The sequence below is a fragment of the Drosophila elegans genome, unplaced genomic scaffold, assembly GCF_018152505.1.
Source record: "Drosophila elegans isolate 14027-0461.03 unplaced genomic scaffold, ASM1815250v1 contig_397, whole genome shotgun sequence".
Lineage (NCBI taxonomy): Eukaryota > Metazoa > Arthropoda > Insecta > Diptera > Drosophilidae > Drosophila > Drosophila elegans.
In genome coordinates this window covers 3,972,089-3,989,968 of record NW_024545782.1, presented here as the reverse complement: position 1 = coordinate 3,989,968, position 17,880 = coordinate 3,972,089, and the positions used below count along the sequence as shown (strand labels likewise).

Here is a 17,880-nt window from a genome sequence, read left to right as displayed (position 1 = left end):
TGATCAGAATAAATGGCCGAGTCGATCTACCCATGTCCGTCTGCCTGTCGTCTGTATAAGCGTCGACATATCGGAAACTATGAAAGCTAAAGATGTTAGACTTGGCATGCAGATTATAGTAGTTCCTAAGCAGTGCAAGTATAATTCAAAACACAAATCGCGGAACACTAACACGTCTATGTAAATTAAACAAAGATTATTATAACGAAAGAAAAGTATTGGAAGAAAAATGGGTGTGGTTCCGGTTTTAAAGATTTTTGTGTGTTAGCTTTCCAAAATGTTCTAATACATACTTGAACTAAAAACCTGCCTTTAACGCCGACCTGGAAGAATTATAGACAGACAGAATGACCCATTACACTAGCTAACATCGGCAAAGTTCTCCAGAGTCCAAACATTGATTTTCCGGTGCGTTGGCCTCCATGATGTCTAAAATTACACTTAAAATTTGCTGTATTTTTTATATAGTTAAAAAATCGTTATTCTCTCTTCATTTCTTGCCTATTTTATTTTGTATCTTAACCGATAGCTTATTAGAAATATAACATTCTTAAACTTTCCCTTTCCATGATAAGGATAAATTTCGTAGTAAAGGTAAGGCCTGCGACTTTAACAAAAGAAAGAGAAATTTTTAGAACTTATTTGGAAGTTTTAAAACTTAAGAGCGATTTGTTTTCTGAGTGTTTGCATATTACCTTAGAATTTGTGGGACGCGTAGCCGATGAGACGTTTAATTTAATTTTAAAAGGAACTATTTTAATTAAGGTGCATCAAGTTACTAACTATTGTGCCCCAGAATGTTGATTCGAACGTTGGTTTCTGTTCTTTTGAATTTTTTAATAATAGTCGCATCCGAAGAGAGTAAAGATAGCCCTAAGGACATAATCTACTCAATTTCGATTCGAGCCCTGTCAGATCTCCGGGAGATTGAGAATTCATATATGGAGCATTTGACCAACTTTGCTAGCTCTCTGCAACATAAAGTAGAAGTACTCAAAGTGTATAATATTCCGCATTCTTTCCATAAAAATGATAACGACAGCAGTCCTTCACACCAGGTTTATTGATTCCGTATCGTATGAATCTTTTGGGGGAAAAGGGGATCGAATTCGTTATGTGTCCAATCCCCTAAATTTCTTTCGACTTGTGAGGCGAACTCATGAAGATTGGCCAAAGTTGATTACTTTCATTAGAGATCAAAAAAGCGTTAATGGTATGAGAAACTTAAATTTCGACGGTTTGCTAGTTGATTTAACCCCTTGCAGTTCACATTGAGGAAATGCATAAACTTGTGAATCGTACCCCAAACTCAGAGGACATGCAAGAGGCCTTGTTGGGAATGGCTAGGATAGAACATTTCTATGACCTCAAGTCTTCGGATATGGCCAATGGTCTTGTGGCAGACCAACAACTTCAGTAAGAGTAAGAATTACTTTTAACTCAGTGGATGAAATGGGTTCTCTTACAGAACCCAAATGTCATCACCCGATTGTCTGGTTTTAGCAGACTACCTGTACAGTCAATCGGAATTTAGGCGGGCTGCCCAGTGGTACCGACTAGCTTTAAATGCTTTATCGGAGCCCCAGAATAATATTTTTCGTCAATTCCACGTTCCACAAAGAGAAAAGCTCAGAAAAATGTTTATTATGAGTCGGCTTCAAGAAGGCAAGTATAAAAAATACAAAAAAATAAATTTCTAATTCGGGAAAGTAAACAAAAAATATATAATCATTTATTTTATTTTTATTTTGAGCCCATTATAGGTTCCGTCGACCACTTAAGTGAATATATGAAAGAACTATCCCAAGACCCTGGGCTTCCTCTGGTCCATTTAAAGGCAAAGCCAACTGCCACGGCCGTGGAACGTGGATGCAGAGGGAAGTTTCCACCAGGTCCTCAGTTGGTGTGTCGCTACAATAGCACTTCAACTCCGTTTATGCGATATGCCCCCCTCAAGGAGGAGGAGATCAGCCGGAACCCGCTTATCTGGCTATACCACGACGTGATTTATGACAGCGAGATCGCTCAACTAAAGAACTTGACCCGGAATGAGATGATCCAGGGTATTACTGATAACTATACAACTCCGGGCACAGCAAGTCGCCTTTTTCACCTCAAAGCCACCGACGACGATGACGGAAAGTTGGACAAAGCGTTGGTAAATCGTATGGCGGATATATCGGGTCTGGATGTCGGTAACACCACATCATTGGCTAGAATCAATTACGGCCTTGGCGGCTATTTTCCAGAGCACAGTGACTACACGGACCTCAAGCTGCATCCGGCAAGTAACCTGTTGTACACAGAAGTCTATTACTGATTATATATATATATATATATAAACACAAATCTGTACATTAGGAACTGATCGAGGAGGGGGATCGATTAATAACGTTTTTGTTCTATGTAAGTAGCCGTTTGTATATCAAAAACAAGTTAAACTCAGAGGTTTTATGTTAAGAATTTTAAATATTAAAATACATGATTAGATTAGACTCTTTGCCTCTGTAATTTGTAGTAATATACTCTTAATTAAGACTAAAATATTGAATTTAGAATTGATTTAATATTCATACTTAGACATAATTTACCATTAATTTTTCTTTAATATTTTAATTCTTTCATATTTTAAATGACTGTGATTCTTTTATTTTGCGAGTAACTTCTCTAGATGACCGATGTCCCAGTTGGTGGTGCCACCATTTTCCCCGAAGCCGAAATTGCCATCCAGCCAAAGAAGGGATCTGCACTTTTCTGGTACAATCTCCACAATAATTGCGAACCGAACCCGTTGACCAGACACGCCGTTTGCCCCATGACTGTGGGCAGCCGATGGGGTTCGTTGCTTAAAAACAGGATCCAAAACAAATAATATAAACTATCCATTTTCAGTTTTAGTTAAGAGCATGCTGAACTATGACCATATGTTTAGGAAACCTTGCTACAAGTAAACACCACAAAAACACATGAATTAAAACCTTTCCGATTTTAAAGCTACACAATAGATTTATTAGGTCAAATGCAAAGGATATTGTGAAAAGCTAATGTTACGTCTAAGTGGCGCCGTAATGGTAATGAGCTGAACCTCTAGTAAGATTCCTTAAGTCCATAGTTACTCGGTGAAAAACTATAGCCAGCAAATGATGAGCCACAATATGAGCCACATGGCTGGGTCACTATTATTAATTTCAGTTCGATTTGTATTCTAACTCCCTCAATTAACGTCTTCTTTGCCATTTGAAGTCTTTTTAGGTGGCACATAAAACCACCAGGCGCACGAAAAGAAGACCACTGAACCCAGTTTGCAGATCAACGCCAATAGCCACATGTAGCTGTAGAAATAATTAAAAAAAGGATAAGAGAATTTATTTTTGGAAAGTTAACACAAGCAATCTCACCGGCTGATATAGAAATTGTCGTATACGAGACAAGCGCCTCCAGCATCCTTGTCGCAGGGCTCGTGCCACAAGATACAAGACTCGTCGATCAGGGCTCCGAATATAAGTGGTGCTGGAATGGTGCCCAACAGACGTACCTTTATCCATTGCAGACCCAGGGCGAAGGATCGCTGCTCATCCTGAACACATCTGCAAGCAAGGATAATTGTATACTTATAGGTTGTGCATTACCCAAATGTCTCTAAAACCCACATATTTTTGTTGGGTTTTATTGACCTGTAATGAATAAAGAAAGTTGTTGTTTTTATATCAGAAGTTTTTGTGTGTGTGGTACCCCAGTATTATTACCATGGTTAAAAAAAACTATACTTTAGTAATAATTTTATTTTAACAACCTACGTTTGCACTTGCACCGTTGCAACGGCTTAGATAAAAAAATATTTTTTCATTTTGTTGGCGTATTTGTTTTGTGGTCTTATTTCTTTTGATTAAATTAGTGAAACTTTGTTAACGAGATAACTGTGCCTTCAAATCGGAGACTATGCTGGTACGGCGATCTGGTTAATTACATTTTCATTTTGTGTAGAGAATATATCCGCTATATCATGAAGCTGTCATTCCAACGATGGAGTCAAACTCGTTAAATCTACTGTTTTTTAAAAAGTTCAGCTTTTTTCGCTGTTTATTTTTCGTTTTCGGACTAATCATTTCGGATGACTTTATGCATCCATTTAAAAAAGACTTTTTTTGCTCTTATTTTATTAAGTACATTGAGATAATTGTTAAAAGCATTTTTTCTTTAAACTTTAAGTAATAGTTTATATATACAAACTGCTGCAAAAGTTTTTTTATAAAATCATGTTAAAAAAACTATAGTTAAAATAAATGGGAAAAGTAGCTGACTCTAGTTTCAATTTCTTTAGATTGCTGAAATCGTATAATTAATTTATTTTATTTTTATTTTTTGCACTTGTATACAAAAACAACGAAAACAAATCTATAAGGGAAAAATATCAAATCATATTCACGACTTTTCAAGACATGAACTTAAAAATTGAGCTGCCTTCAGTAACTTTAAATCTAATATCCAAACTGAAGATAAGCCAGAGAAAGCTAAATAGGTTTTTAATAGTCGGGATGATTATATTCAGAATGTTAAGTTAAATTAAATTCATTTAATGAAAGTAAAGTAACTAATTCTCCGTGTTGCAATGTGTAATTTTGTTTTACCATATGACTGTGTACATCTTGCAGGCAGCTATGGCTTTTATTTCAATCAGAAAATCCAAAAATTAGGATATCAAAAAGCCTGGACTAGCTAAATTGGAAGTTTTCCGGTGCGGGAATCGAGGCGAGATTGTGCGAGATGTGCTGTGCGCCGTCGTGCAGACCTTCGATGTGCTGCCGGCCCGCCTGTCGGCTGCCGCTGGAGCCACTGCGTCCGGCGACTGTCCAACACGGCTGTCCGGCCCCGAATTGCTCCGTGTGCGGCCAGAACGACGGGAAGCAGGGATGTCACTGCTCCTGCACACGCAATAAGCACATCCTGGAGGCGCTGAGTTGCCTGTTCCGAGTCAGCAGGTTCCAGGTGGTGACCACGCTCTTCCAACTGGCCTACCACGAGAGCCAGCCCCTTCCGCGTTTCCCGCGCGACCGCGTTTGGTCGGTGATGGAGAACGTGAAGGCGCCGTACTCGGAGCTGCACGACCTGAGGATCTACGACAGCCTCTACGACCGTTGCGGCCAGCCCATCGATCCGCTGGACCGGACCAACGCCTACAAGCTGTTGCGTCTAATCTTCCTGATCCCGGTGCTCGTTCCGGAGCAGCGAGCCAGGCTCCTGGCCATGCTGGCCCAGCTGAACGCCCGCGCCGCCTGTCCCGTGAACTTGGAAGCCCTCCTGCTGGCCCTGCAGCAGGTGCAGCTGGATGAGCTGGTGTGCGGCATCTTGGAGCAGGACGGTAGGGTAAAGCGGTTCCACAGCGCCCGGCAGTGCATGGAGCTGTGCAACCTCTACCACAAGGTGGTCGCCACGGACAAGAATGCGATTATCCACAAGCGCCGTCGGCTCCACGCGAAGGCCAAGGGCAAGGACGCGGATGCACAGAGGAAACCGCAACGAAGGACATTCACCGCGCAGATATACTGCACCCGCCGCGTTCCAGAGCCTGAGGACCGGGCCGAGACACCTGTGCTTCGCCGCCCCTCTAACAATGTCAAGAGCGACACTACCTCGGCCAAGGGCTCTCGTCGCTCCTCGCACAACTCCACGGGATCTCCGAAGAGAAACAAGACGGAGCTGCCCAACGTAGGAGTGCGAATGCAGGGTGGCGTCCGCCGGACGAACAAGTCAAGTTTCTAGCCCCGTTGGTACTTCGACTTTTGGCTCTCCTCAGTAATCCGTATTTATTCTCGGTCCTCGGTTCATCAAAATTTGGTAAATTCCGTAATACTTGTAATTTTCTGGTTTTAATTACCTTTTGGGAAGCGATTAGCATGGAGACCATTGCAGATATTTCGTTCATAAGGATGATAATCTACTTCATCACTTTGGACAGCCGTACGTGTAGTGACGATGCGCCAAGTGCCAAGTGCCTTTACAAAGGAGACTACTATATATAGCCCCAGAATTGAGAATCTGCTGTGATCGTCCGATAATAACGAGAAGTACACCAATACCAGAGCTTTACGAAAAATAATTGGTTCAGGGTGGTGAAAATTACATATATTTTTAGTTAAGTGAAATGCCCAACTTTAGCATAGTTTTATTCTCGTTGAAAATACGCGTGAAAGACAACCAACATGCTTGTACCCGCTGCTTAGTTAAAAAGTTATTACAAAATTCGTTTGCATTAGTGACTTTCAAATCGAAAATATTTGAGCCTCTGTCGGCTAAAATTTAAAGATTTATTTAATGATCCTTGATTAATTTGTTTATACACCTTTTTTCTAAAAATCAGCTAGTAAAAGCTCAACTTTTTACATTGATATCTTGTAAACTAATTAAAGTGTCTCTCAGTTTTAAAGCTATCTGCATGACACTTTCCCAAAAGTTGTCTTTCTATTGCTGGCAGTATATAAGTCGGAACGAGCCGGATCGGACGACTGTAGCATATAGCTCCCATAGGACCAATCGGAAAAATAAAGGAAAAAAAATTATAACTTTGCTGTTTCTTAATTTTTTTTTTTAGTTCTTCGACATTTAGTAATGGTTAAATATTTCACAATACCGGTTTAAATTTCATCAAAATCGGACGACTATATCATATAGCACCCATAGAAACAATAATAATAAAAATATTTTGTTTAAAAATGAAACTTTTTTATTTTGTATTTTTTTTTTTAATTCTTTTAGACTTTGTAATAATTTGATAGTTTAGAATAACGCTTTTAATTTTATTAAAATCGGAAAACGATATTATATAGCTGCCATAGGAAGTATCGATTAATTAAGCAGCAAATCCTTATAGCTTCAAAGTTTTTAAACATATACGCAAGTAATTTTAATTTTTTCAATAATATTTAGTTTTTGCAATAGCTGCAAGGGTATATGAACTTCGGCTTGCCAAAGTTTGCTTCCTTTCTTGTTAATAGAATCAAATTAAATTTCTGTTGGATATGGACGGAACGTAAGACTTCATTTTGCGTTAAAAATTGTTCGTAAGAATATATAATTGTATTTAAAGCACCATTGTGGCATCTATATAACTACACGTTCAAAAAGTTAATAATTGGAAAAGGTCAAGGACGCACTCACCTCAGCGTGGCTGACAAAGCGGGCATGGTGGCCAGGAAGGTGAAGACCATCAGGACAAAGCAGAGGGCCACAAACAGGGGCAGGGTCTGGCAGGTGGAGTCGCACTTCAGGTTGGTGGCATCTGGCCGGAAATCGGAGGCGGGCTGGGCATGCCTGCCCCCCTCGGCCACCCAGCCAACGCTTCCGATGCAGCTGCAGTTGTGGTAGCGCTTCAGGCTGTCCGCATGCGCCTCTTGGGCACATCCCGCGAAGCACGGACTGTAGTACATGACGCCATTGATGCCGCAGATTGGGTCGTAGTTCCTCCGGCTGCAGCCGCAGTTGGAGTTGCACTCAGCCAGCAAAACGGGCGGATCGCTTCTGGCCCTCAAGTTGTATCCGGTGGTGACGCCAGCGAACTTCGGATTTGGACACGACACCAGGAAGCAGGTGGTGAAGAGTGCCGCCACCACGGTGGCCATCAGGCACATCTTTATGATGCCACTGCAGGCCAGGTTCCACTTCTTCACCAAGTAGCCGCCGAGGAAGGTGCCACCCCCACCCGCGGGAACCGTGATCAGACCCATCACGAGGGCCGAATACATGGGCGAAATGCTGAACTGGTTCTCGATCTGCTTGGGCAGGAAGGCGGCGAATCCGGCAATGACCAGTCCTTCAGTGGCCCCGGCCAAATTCAGGAAAAAGAAGGTGGGATTCCCCAGTAGACTGAACACAGCGCGGGGAAGTTGAGCCAGTCCGCTGGCCACTTCATTGGATTTATCCGTCTCCGAAATGGCGGCGTGTGCCTCGGACACCCTTTCCAGCTTTTCCGCCCCCGGAAGCACTTTCGGATAACCGAAAATGGGCAGGGCGACGAGGAGGCACATGGCAGCAGCGAAAATGAAGCCCAGCCACCAGGCCCCAATCCACACCTTGCTGTCGCTGGTCAGGCTGAGTCTGTAATTGGTAAAATTGTATAAATTTACAACGCTAAATTTTCAATTTTATTATTACATAGTAAAAAAAAATTGAAATTTTTGGAACTTCCACCTAACAGAAAGAAAGTAACTTAACATACAAAAATAAAAAAAGACTTTTTGTAATTTACACGAACACGAACAATATTAAGGTTCTTCTTGTTAAAAGGAAAATAAAATTATCCAATGTTTCTTGACATTTTTAATTTTAGGCAAATATAAATATATATACAATATATACATAGGTATATATGTGAATAGAATGGTGTTTGCTAAAACATATGCTAAATCTACCCTGGCAGTATTAACCGAAAAAAGGAAACTTTTGCAAGCCACAGATAATTTACTATTGAAGGTATTACAACGATCAGGCTCGTTTAGACTTAAATACCCGTAATAAAGAGACAACTTTTGAGCAAGTTTCGTGCAAGCTGCTTTAAAACTGATGGACAAGTTTGCCTAAAAAGGAAAGTCGGGAAATAAAATACAGTGTATAATAAAATAACCCTAAAAATAAGATCCTGATACTGTTTCATATTTCATATAGCATATCAACGAACACAAACTACCTTTTCGACTCCACGAGTAACGGCTGTAAGCATACAAAACAAAACCCTTTTTTTTTGGTGCCACTTTTTCGGCTTGGAAAATTAGCTGAAATTGGAATTTATATTTTCTCCCGAATTTGTATGTTCAGCAGTGGCTACAAAAGGCCGCCAAAAGTGTTTGTTTAGCCCTAACCGCTCGTAAACATGTTCAAAATAAAATCATAAACAAAATTTTCATGTCCGCAACATTATTTACGAGCGGGGGTGGTGAGGCTGCTCAGCAGGCATTATGACTTATGGCATCACCTTGACAATAAGCCATGCGGTTGTAGCCAAGCGGACTGGGATGCAGATGGCTTTCCACCCACCTGCCCATAGACGGCGAATCAAACAAATGCTCATTCTTGTTCGCACCTTATTTCCTCGATGTCAGCGGGAATGGGAATGTTGTTTTATTACTCTCTGGAGATATTTACACTGCGAGGTGCTTTGTGGCATTTGCCGTTGCCATTGTCGTTGCCGGGTAACAAATAAGCTCGGCAGCAGCAGGAAAAGGCAGGGGTTTTCCGGCTGTTGTTAAAGTCACCTGCTCTTTATCCCCCATCAGCACTCACTCAATCACTCGGCGGCATTAAGTCGTGCGATTAATAACAATCAAAGCTAGCTTATCAGATGTACTATGTATGCATGATTAGTGAGATGAACTTACTGGACCGGATCCACGCTTAGCCAATCCGTATAGATGAGTAACAACTGGCCGCCGAAAACGTAGCCAATCGCAGGTCCAACGGTGGCCATGGTATAATAGATGCCTGCAAAGACAAACTTCTCAATTAAACTACAATATCTAAAAAACCATTGGCCTAAAAATTCATTTTAACTTGCTTTAGAAAAGTTCTTAACTGGGAGACCTATTACCCTTCTTTCATACAGTGCGTTTCGAAGTTTTAATTTTTTTATAAAAAAGTGGTCTGACATAATAATATTAAACGTATTATACAAAACTAATCTCTTGCATAAACTAGTGTTAATTTTTAAAACTTTAAGAACAAAAAATATTTCCTTCAAGGCTTTGTACAATTTTATGTTAATAATACATCAAATTTTGTATTTAAATTATCTGGAGAAATTAATTAGTCTAATTTGCATTTTTTTCTGTCTTTGTTGCATTTATAAATAATGCACAACAGAACACATTTTTTAGTTGGCATTTTGATAAAAATGGCAACTTTAGGATCACAATTCTCAATTGAGTACAATTTAAGTTAGGGAAGACATTTCGCCGAATGAGCTTTTACTTATTTATCTATCCACCGTGCATTTACTTCCCGGGGTGGCCACCTCACCACCCTCCGTGAATTTCGCAACGGCGCAAAACTCCCAGGAAGAAGCGAATTTCAATTGTCTCAAAGCCAGACAGCGATATCCAAAGCGGCGAGGAGCTGATGCTGGACGGGTTTGATAATTTCACAGTCGTCTTTGGATGGCACGATAAACCTAACTAAGAGGCAATAAATTTCAGCTGCCGTTGGCTCTTCCCCAGACCCGCGTCTCAACTGAGTCAGCAACAATCTGGCTCTAACTCTGGCTCTTTAAAACTGGGTCAACAAGGGGAAGGAAGCCGGCTGACACAAGACCCATCCCCCCGGCGGGATTGGGAGTGGGATTGGGATTGGAATTGGTATCGGAGCGGAGCGGAGGGGCTTGGGGCGCAAACACCAAACAGTAAACAGTATTTACTCCCTTTGTAGCCGACGTCGATTGGCAATAAGGCGAATAAAAATAAATATGCATGTGAGAGAGCAACTACTTTGATATGGTATAGGGACGGAGTGTGGGTATTTGTGCATACTTCATTTGTTGTGCGACTGCGGCAGACAAAAGACAAAAGTTTCCGCGCGTCTTATCAACGTCTGTGTCGTTTGCAACTTACCCAAGTAAACAGATGACATCTTCTTTGAGACGTTCTCATCGATATAAGTGACGCCCAGCGTGAAGAGGGGCGAGGCTCCGGCTCCATGGAGCAGTTGGGCCCCCAGGAACAGCCAGACCGTCCAGGTTAGACTCTCGCCCTCTCCCTCGCCCAAGCCGTTCAGTTCGCAGGCGGTCGTCTGCAAGGATATGTGAATTAATCGGGGTGGTCGTCCAAGTCAGTCGATAGGTCCACTTACCACTGCCTGGCTGGAGTTCGGCTGCAATGCCGACTGCTCGCACACATTCGCCTCGGCAATGGTGGCCCGATAGTTGCCCACCAGGAAGTTTGGCAGCAAAAAGACCAGCGATCCCAGCCCCATCACGATCAGCCCGATGGCGATGAAGCGCGGCTTGGAGGCTCCTCTCCGGCCGCCGTAGTAGGTCACAGGAACCAGGCAGGCGAACGAGGCCAGGTCGTAGCCGCTAGCCACCAGTCCCATCTGCCGGGAGCGCAGCCCAAAGCGACGCTCAATAGTGGAAATGGACACGTTGATAAGACCGTTTACTATTAAACCTGGAAAAAAAGAAATTGTTGAAAAGGCTTTGTGATTAAAATAAACTACACTAGCACAAAGGATTAAGTACTTACTTGAGACAACATACATATTATAAGGTCAGACTTTGTAGCTTATTTTATTTTTAATTTTTTAATTGCCCGTTTAATTTACTTTAACTAACCTACTATCGTAGGGTAAAAGAATTTATTATAATCGTAGAAGGAAGAATAATTAATTTAATTATTCTCGATCAAGATCAATAGAGATATGGTACAATCAAAACATTTATTTATTAAAACATAGAGGCGACTTTCGCGATTTGTTGGCGTTAGAGTGGCGTAACCCCGCTTTGAATTAAAATTGCGCTGTGTGGAATAACATGTCAAATCCCAAATCTCTAGCTGAAAGTGTTTGAGATCTCGGACAGACAGACGGGCCTAGATTGACTCGGCTAGTGATCAAAAATATATATACTTAATAGGGTCGAAAACGCTTTTTTCTACGTATTACATACTTTTCAACGAATACAATACCCTTTTTACTTTAAGAGTATCAAGTATAATAAACACGTCTCGTTTTAAAAAATCATTTATATATGAATACAATAATTTTAAGATGAACGTGGCTTAAACACTGAGCATACATATACAGTCAGCAGATCACCCTTAAATCGAACCCATCACTTTGGGTAGGCCGCTTTTCATCAGGTGGGAAGAATTATAGCTTATTGTGATAACACTCTTAAAGTCATCTCAACTTTGGTTATTTCTATTTTTAAATTAAAACATTGTAATTAAAAATTACAAATATTAAAACTGTTTTTTTGAGGGAGATGCTTGCAGGCCTGATCCCTTACTTGAAATAGTACCAATCTCCATTGCTCCATTAAACAATTTCTCCCCCTTTGAAACACATTCTCTACTGGGTGTTGTGAATGTAGTGCAGACAGTCAACAGATTGTCATACAATTCAGGGCTGTTGAAAATAAGCAGGGGGCGAAAGATGTTCCTGCTGGCTATGAAGGGGGCTGAGACGGGTGATGGGGGCGGGTCATAAATTAAATATATGTGAGACAAATTGATTTTGAGAGCTTAGACGAATTTTCTATCATAAATAAATATCTATTAGTTTTGGCACCGCCCTCCCCCACCTACAATTCCATTGTTGCTTAGAATACTTATTTTTTTCAACAACGAATTCAATTTATTTTTCAATAACTGCCATAAAGGAAACCTCGCCTGGTCATCTTTGGTAAGAAAGGTGACAGAAAGCTGGGGAGACGGAAGGAAATATGAATTGTTAGTGGGAGGACACTTACAAGTCATTTACCCCTCTAAGTACAATAATTTAATATATCCGAATAGACCCCTTGAAATGGGGGAGTTAATGCTCTGGAGCGGGAGTCAGTGTGTGACCTTTGGCTTGAAGTTCAGAGTGAAGTGTAGACGGCTGGATTGGATACGTGACAATCTCCGATTTTGCATGTGCATCGATTGCAATACACCCTTTTGGGGATACGTCGGGATATACATATGTGCATAGATATAAACGGTTCGCCTAATTAGCTGTAAAAATATCCACATCAAATTTCCCATCGTATTAAGATTGGGTAGGTAGTCGGAATGATTTATGGCATGGTTGCTCAAAAACACACACTCATGTTACGAATGTTATGGTAGAGTCGATGAAAATACAAAAACTTATTTGAATTTGGATTAGCGATAAAAAGAAGTCGGAGTCGTTCTCTCTATAATTTCCAATAAAAATATCAATGACTCCTACAATTCAAAGATCATAAAACAGGGCAACGATTAAGATCGAATCGAGCCGAAATATAGCTCAATTCAATTCAACGCACTCGGAAGAAATGTGATTGTGAGCGATGCACCATCGAATTTAAAATTCAGAGAATAATTATGTATGCTCAGTGCATAATTTTGCTTTCAGGTTCTTGCAGCTCATAGTCTCGATTGAATTGATTGCGATCAACAAATAAATAAGTAATTAAAAGCAGAAATATTTGGAGTCTTAAAAAATATGTTTTTATATATCGAGTGTCAGTAAAAAATAAAAACAAATAGGCCATAGACAACGATATCATAAAGGTACACAGAAACGATCGGAAAATTCATCGAAAAACCAACATAGCTTAATTTTTTTAACGTAAAAATAATACCCGTTACACAATATTTAATTTTTGGTATAGCTGCAAAGATAAATAAACTTTGGCCTGCCCAAGCTTGCTCCCCTTCTTGTTTTGACATGACTCCAGAATTAATATTATTTTAAAATATTATATTTCACGAAAGATATAAATAAGCAAGAACTTTTAAAAATGTATGTAAGATTATCTCCGGAACCTAATTTTGGACATGTTCACATGTTCAGAATGACTCTCATTTCTAGAATCCAAATATGAGTTATTCAAGATAATTGCTCATTTCCATAGGAAGATGCTGTATTCAAAGCTATAAAAATAACAATAAACCATTTGAACTGGATGCACGAGGAGAGTGGAACGCGGCAATACAAAATTGTTGCGGATGATTTATGTTAATGCCGTGTCAACTGATTAATATTTTCGGTCACGTGCCACCCCATCCGCATCCGCATCCGTAAGCCGTGCCACGGGCGGCAGGCCATCTCTGTGTCACCCACATCCACAACCACATGCACATCCACATGCACATCCACATCCACATCCATGGCCAAGCAGAGGCGAAAACAGCAAACAGCAAGCCAGCAGCCAAGTGCAACAGATGCCAGCAGGCCATTTGAGCTGCAAGAACTGCACGGACTTACGGGCTTAGTTTGCTTACAGCACACGGACACGGTCAAGACATAAATATGCTACTGGACAGACATCCTGCCAGAGTTGCCCGCGTGATTTATGATCGCGGCAAAACAATATTTACTTATTATAGTTTTTTAAGTGTATTGACAGCAATTCTTTGGTTTGATTGTAAGTTATATTAAAATGTATTTTTTTTTAATTTTTTTAGGTTTAGTTTACTCAATTCGGCATCATAAAATTTAAAAGTATAACCTTATATATTTAAAAACAAAAAAAATCAGTTCAACTATACTTTATTTTATGTCCCATTTCGATGTTATGTCTAAATTGTTCATACAACTTAAGCTATTTCCGATTTTATTAAAAATTAGATTTTGATAAGATTTTCCAGATTTCAGGCATCTTTATTTCTACACCAAAAAAAATGTCAATATCACTAAACTATAGTTACATGATTTTTAAACTGTTGGATATGAAAGATTTCCCAATAATACCACGAAAGTATCAAAATAAAACCTATGTGAGTTAAAACTAAGCCCTTAGACTACGGTTTTAAACTCTTCGGTAAAAAAAGGAAATAAAAAGTATAGGGCTTATATTATTAAGTATTAAATTAAAACTTATATATTAATACTATCTATAGCTTATTTCTAAGTCACACTTTAAAAACTAAACATTCAGTTTTTTTTGGGAGTAAGTAGACTATATAAGTTAAAGATTTACCTAAACGAAGGTAGGAAAATAATTGTAACAAGCTTGCGTCTAAAAATCAATTTCGTTTCACGTTTGCAACTCAACTCCTACTGGCAGCCATCCAAAAATGCAAAACCTGGCCTCCATCCAGCGAGCGCAGATTCCATCGAGTCCCTGGAACACCGCCTAATCCCCCGGAACATGCATAAACGTGTCGTCAGCTTTCGTGAAATTGGCGAATTTTAATTAACCGCTTGAAGCCATTAGGAGTGGGAAAAGTGAGGCTGAATCTGAATCTGAATCTGAGCCGTAGCAATGGGCTCCAGTTTGGCTCAGCCGGGTGTCTGAGGTGGGGTAAACTGCGATTAACATTGTATTGATTTATGTATGTATGCTGCACTCGCACTCCGGAATCACGCCTATGACAACGTCAAGGGGACGGGGTTCAAACACCCACCAAGTCCTCGGAAATGGTAGTCCAAACTGGGACCATTTACACTTCAACGGCCCATTCAAACTATTCAAAGTGCGGTGATTTTTTGAGGTTAATGCATCCTCGGGCTAGAGCATCAACAGCGTCAGTTCCCCTGAATGCTCCGGGCAGATATTAATTTTTAATTCGCTTCCATTCACAGCAGCTCCAACCGGGTCTCACCTTCCTCCTTCTCCAGTTCCTTGGTTGAATTCTTATCTGTTGCACACAGACCTGCTGGCCGAGGCTGCAAAGGCCCTGGATGCTAATGAAGCGATGCGGATGTCCTCGTCGCCTTCGCCATTGCATTGTCTTAGCCGGCTCGACTCGACTTCTCGAAAACAGGCTGGCTAAAAGTTTGCTTGGCAAAAGTTTCTCTTGTAATCAAGAAAAATATGGACATGTTGATTCAATATTTATTTAAGAAGCTAAAGGTGGACCCAGGATTACGGTGCCAACATTAATTCAGGGCTTGAGACTCAGGAATATTTTCCTGGCTTTTGTGAAACAAATTGCAGAAAATTGGCCTTTGCAGATATAAGTCTATACATATGTTCGTTTTTATTACGTTTTTATACAATTAATTTCGAAACACCTATCAATTTTGCATTTTTTACAGCATGCAGAGGAAATAGAGGAAAAGTGTTGTCTTTATCTCTGGATTTTTAATATATATTATTCTACCCTCCACATCGAGTCACAAGTAATTTAAGTTGATTCTTGTTACAAACATTCTTCCTTGTAATATTTGTTGAGAAAATCACTAGAACACGCTTATTTAGTTAACTTGCACAATCACTATTTATTTTAAAAATGTTTGATGTATTATTTCTTACATCAAATAGGATGCCTGGAAATCTGCTTTTAAAAAATTTATCCGGTTTGGCATTTCCATAGGCGAAAAATATATTGGGTAATTTACATAGTAAATATAATTTAAAAATGTATATCAGTGGATGATACTCCAGTGCACTTGGGATAACAATTTTAGCTGCCTTGAGCTTAACACTTCACCGGAAAGCAGTCCACGCAAAATTCAAAAATCAAGCGTGGGCGGGAATTTCGCGAGACGAATCGTTTAAATGAATTAAGTATTATAGTTCGGAACAAGGGAATATCAGCCAGCTCACCTTGCAGAGCACCGCCCCAGCAGAGCCAGAATAGAGCCCACTTGGCGGTGCAGAAGCGCTGGAGCCACTCCGGGTGCCATCCACACCAACCGAATCGCCGGGCATCCGTATCCAAGTCCGCTCCCGAGGAGGCACTCCGGCTGGAGCGGGCACTATTGTTGTTATTATTGTTCCCATGGCCGCGCTTGGGGGTCACGGCAGTGCTGGAGTCCAGCTCAATTGAAGCCTCGGACATGGTTTCACTCTCTCGTGCCACACAATCAACACTTTTGCGATCCACGCCGAACGACGTGCGGAGTCTGACTGAGCTCAGATATTCAAACCGCCGCAGACAGAAGCTCAGCCCGACTTTGCTGTTAAGGACTCGCCGCTAACAGGGCTCTGTTGAGAGAAACCAACCCCCCCGGAACATCGAATTCATGAATGAATCTGTGCGCCACACCACCGTTCAGCTCCTCTTTTTTCTATTTTACGGGCTGGACTTATCAACAGTTGTCATGACGCTGCTTTCGCGTACCTTATTATCTGGGTAATTGCGTGGTTATGAAGGGAAGGTGGCGACGGTGACTTCTTTTTCAGATGAAAATTATAATTTTATTTCCATTGGGAAATATTTATTCAACACTTGCCTGATAATGTTCATTTTATTTGCTATCAAAACAATACATTTAATTAGCAAACGCTTTTTCGACCGCCAAGTCTTATCGTACTTTATAGCGTTCATAGATTCATTAAGGTTATTAAAATCATTTACAAATATACCTTAGTTACAATTTCTACCAATCTTTAAATCATTATTTATGTCCAGAACGGATTAAAAAAAATACTTAGGGGATTCGCACATTAACAATGTTTTCGAAGAATTCAGATTTTGTTTTTAAATTTTTTGTTTTGGAAATTACCTTAATCGATCCATGAACTTCTTTACCTCGATATAAAATGAGTTTTTTTTCTCGGGTAAATTTTTATAAAATAAAACAAAAAATATTTAATCTCTAAATTTTTTTTTGATTTAAAAGAAAAACTGTTTTATCTATTTTATGAAAACTTCTGAAATATATGCTGAATTTTTCTTTTGCACCTCTTTTTTGTAAAAGATTTGCAGGGTCTTAGTATATATATGTATGAGCAAGTTTTGCTGAAACTTTCAATGTACCTTTTCAACAATGATTATATAGATTTCGGCATGTGGTTCCTAAACAACATTTGAACATTTTTAATTTGCTTAAATAATGCAAAGCAATTTTATGTATTACTAAAATGGGATTAATATATGTATATGCAAACATCTCAGAAACTGTGAACGAAGGTAAATTAAATTGTCAAAAGATTTAACGTAAACTATTAAACAATTTCACTTTCATTTAGTTTGTTCAAAAATAGTGAGTATGAGATAAAGTACATCTTTTTTGTGGCTATGAAACTGCATTAGGGGAATGGGTTTTTTTAACGAAGAACTCAATAGAATGTTTTGAAATTTTCTGACATAGTAATGTTATTTAAAGTTTTTTAGTTTACAAAACTATTGAGAAATAACAGCGTCTTTGGAGGTACCATAAAAAAGTACCCTAACTGCTGACATGGTTCCGGAAGTCTGTTAAAGTTACAAGTATTAACCAAACAAATGACTACGATATTTAAAAATATAAGAATTGAATAAA

The 17,880-nt window shown here is 39.8% G+C and overlaps 3 protein-coding genes across 4 annotated transcripts; 2 read left to right on the top strand and 1 right to left on the bottom strand.

Annotated features, from left to right (window-relative positions):
* Positions 1-797: 797 nt before the first annotated feature.
* LOC108135184 (prolyl 4-hydroxylase subunit alpha-1) lies at positions 798-2,997 on the top strand. Its single transcript, XM_017255805.1, has 8 exons — positions 798-1,000; positions 1,059-1,213; positions 1,266-1,416; positions 1,469-1,665; positions 1,764-2,284; positions 2,362-2,406; positions 2,672-2,837; positions 2,893-2,997. Exons 1-8 carry the CDS (start codon positions 798-800, stop codon positions 2,949-2,951), a joined length of 1,497 nt encoding a protein of 498 aa, XP_017111294.1. The 3' UTR covers positions 2,952-2,997.
* On the bottom strand, positions 2,987-17,132 carry LOC108135270 (solute carrier organic anion transporter family member 4A1). 2 transcript variants are annotated; one of them, XM_017255947.2, is made up of 7 exons: positions 16,220-17,132; positions 10,831-11,147; positions 10,593-10,770; positions 9,369-9,471; positions 7,156-8,091; positions 3,399-3,587; positions 2,987-3,332 (listed from the first exon to the last, which is right to left on the bottom strand). In XM_017255947.2, the coding sequence occupies exons 1-7, from the start codon at positions 16,452-16,454 to the stop codon at positions 3,215-3,217; spliced, it is 2,076 nt and encodes a 691-aa protein (XP_017111436.1). In that variant the 5' UTR covers positions 16,455-17,132; the 3' UTR covers positions 2,987-3,214. The 2 variants fall into 2 exon arrangements, with proteins under 2 accessions (XP_017111436.1, XP_017111437.1); XM_017255948.2 differs by lacking the exons at positions 9,369-9,471; positions 10,593-10,770; positions 10,831-11,147; positions 16,220-17,132 and adding an exon at positions 9,074-9,345.
* LOC108135271 lies at positions 4,650-5,857 on the top strand. The gene has a single exon (XM_017255949.2). It carries the CDS (start codon positions 4,765-4,767, stop codon positions 5,758-5,760), a length of 996 nt encoding a protein of 331 aa, XP_017111438.1. The 5' UTR covers positions 4,650-4,764; the 3' UTR covers positions 5,761-5,857.
* Positions 17,133-17,880: the final 748 nt, after the last annotated feature.

Coding starts and splice junctions, on each gene's coding strand:
- LOC108135270 (XM_017255947.2), bottom strand. CDS start 16,454: ATGTCCGAGGCTTCAATTGAGCTGGACTCCAGCACTGCCGTGACCCCC. Junction 9,472..10,592: donor GATGTCATCTGTTTACTTGG/GTAAGTTGCAAA, acceptor TTGTCTTTGCAG/GCATCTATTATACCATGGCC. Junction 8,092..9,368: donor CTAAGCGTGGATCCGGTCCA/GTAAGTTCATCT, acceptor TACCAATTACAG/ACTCAGCCTGACCAGCGACA.
- LOC108135184 (XM_017255805.1), top strand. CDS start 798: ATGTTGATTCGAACGTTGGTTTCTGTTCTTTTGAATTTTTTAATAATA. Junction 2,407..2,671: donor TAATAACGTTTTTGTTCTAT/GTAAGTAGCCGT, acceptor TAACTTCTCTAG/ATGACCGATGTCCCAGTTGG. Junction 2,838..2,892: donor GACTGTGGGCAGCCGATGGG/GTTCGTTGCTTA, acceptor ATCCATTTTCAG/TTTTAGTTAAGAGCATGCTG.
- LOC108135271 (XM_017255949.2), top strand. CDS start 4,765: ATGTGCTGTGCGCCGTCGTGCAGACCTTCGATGTGCTGCCGGCCCGCC.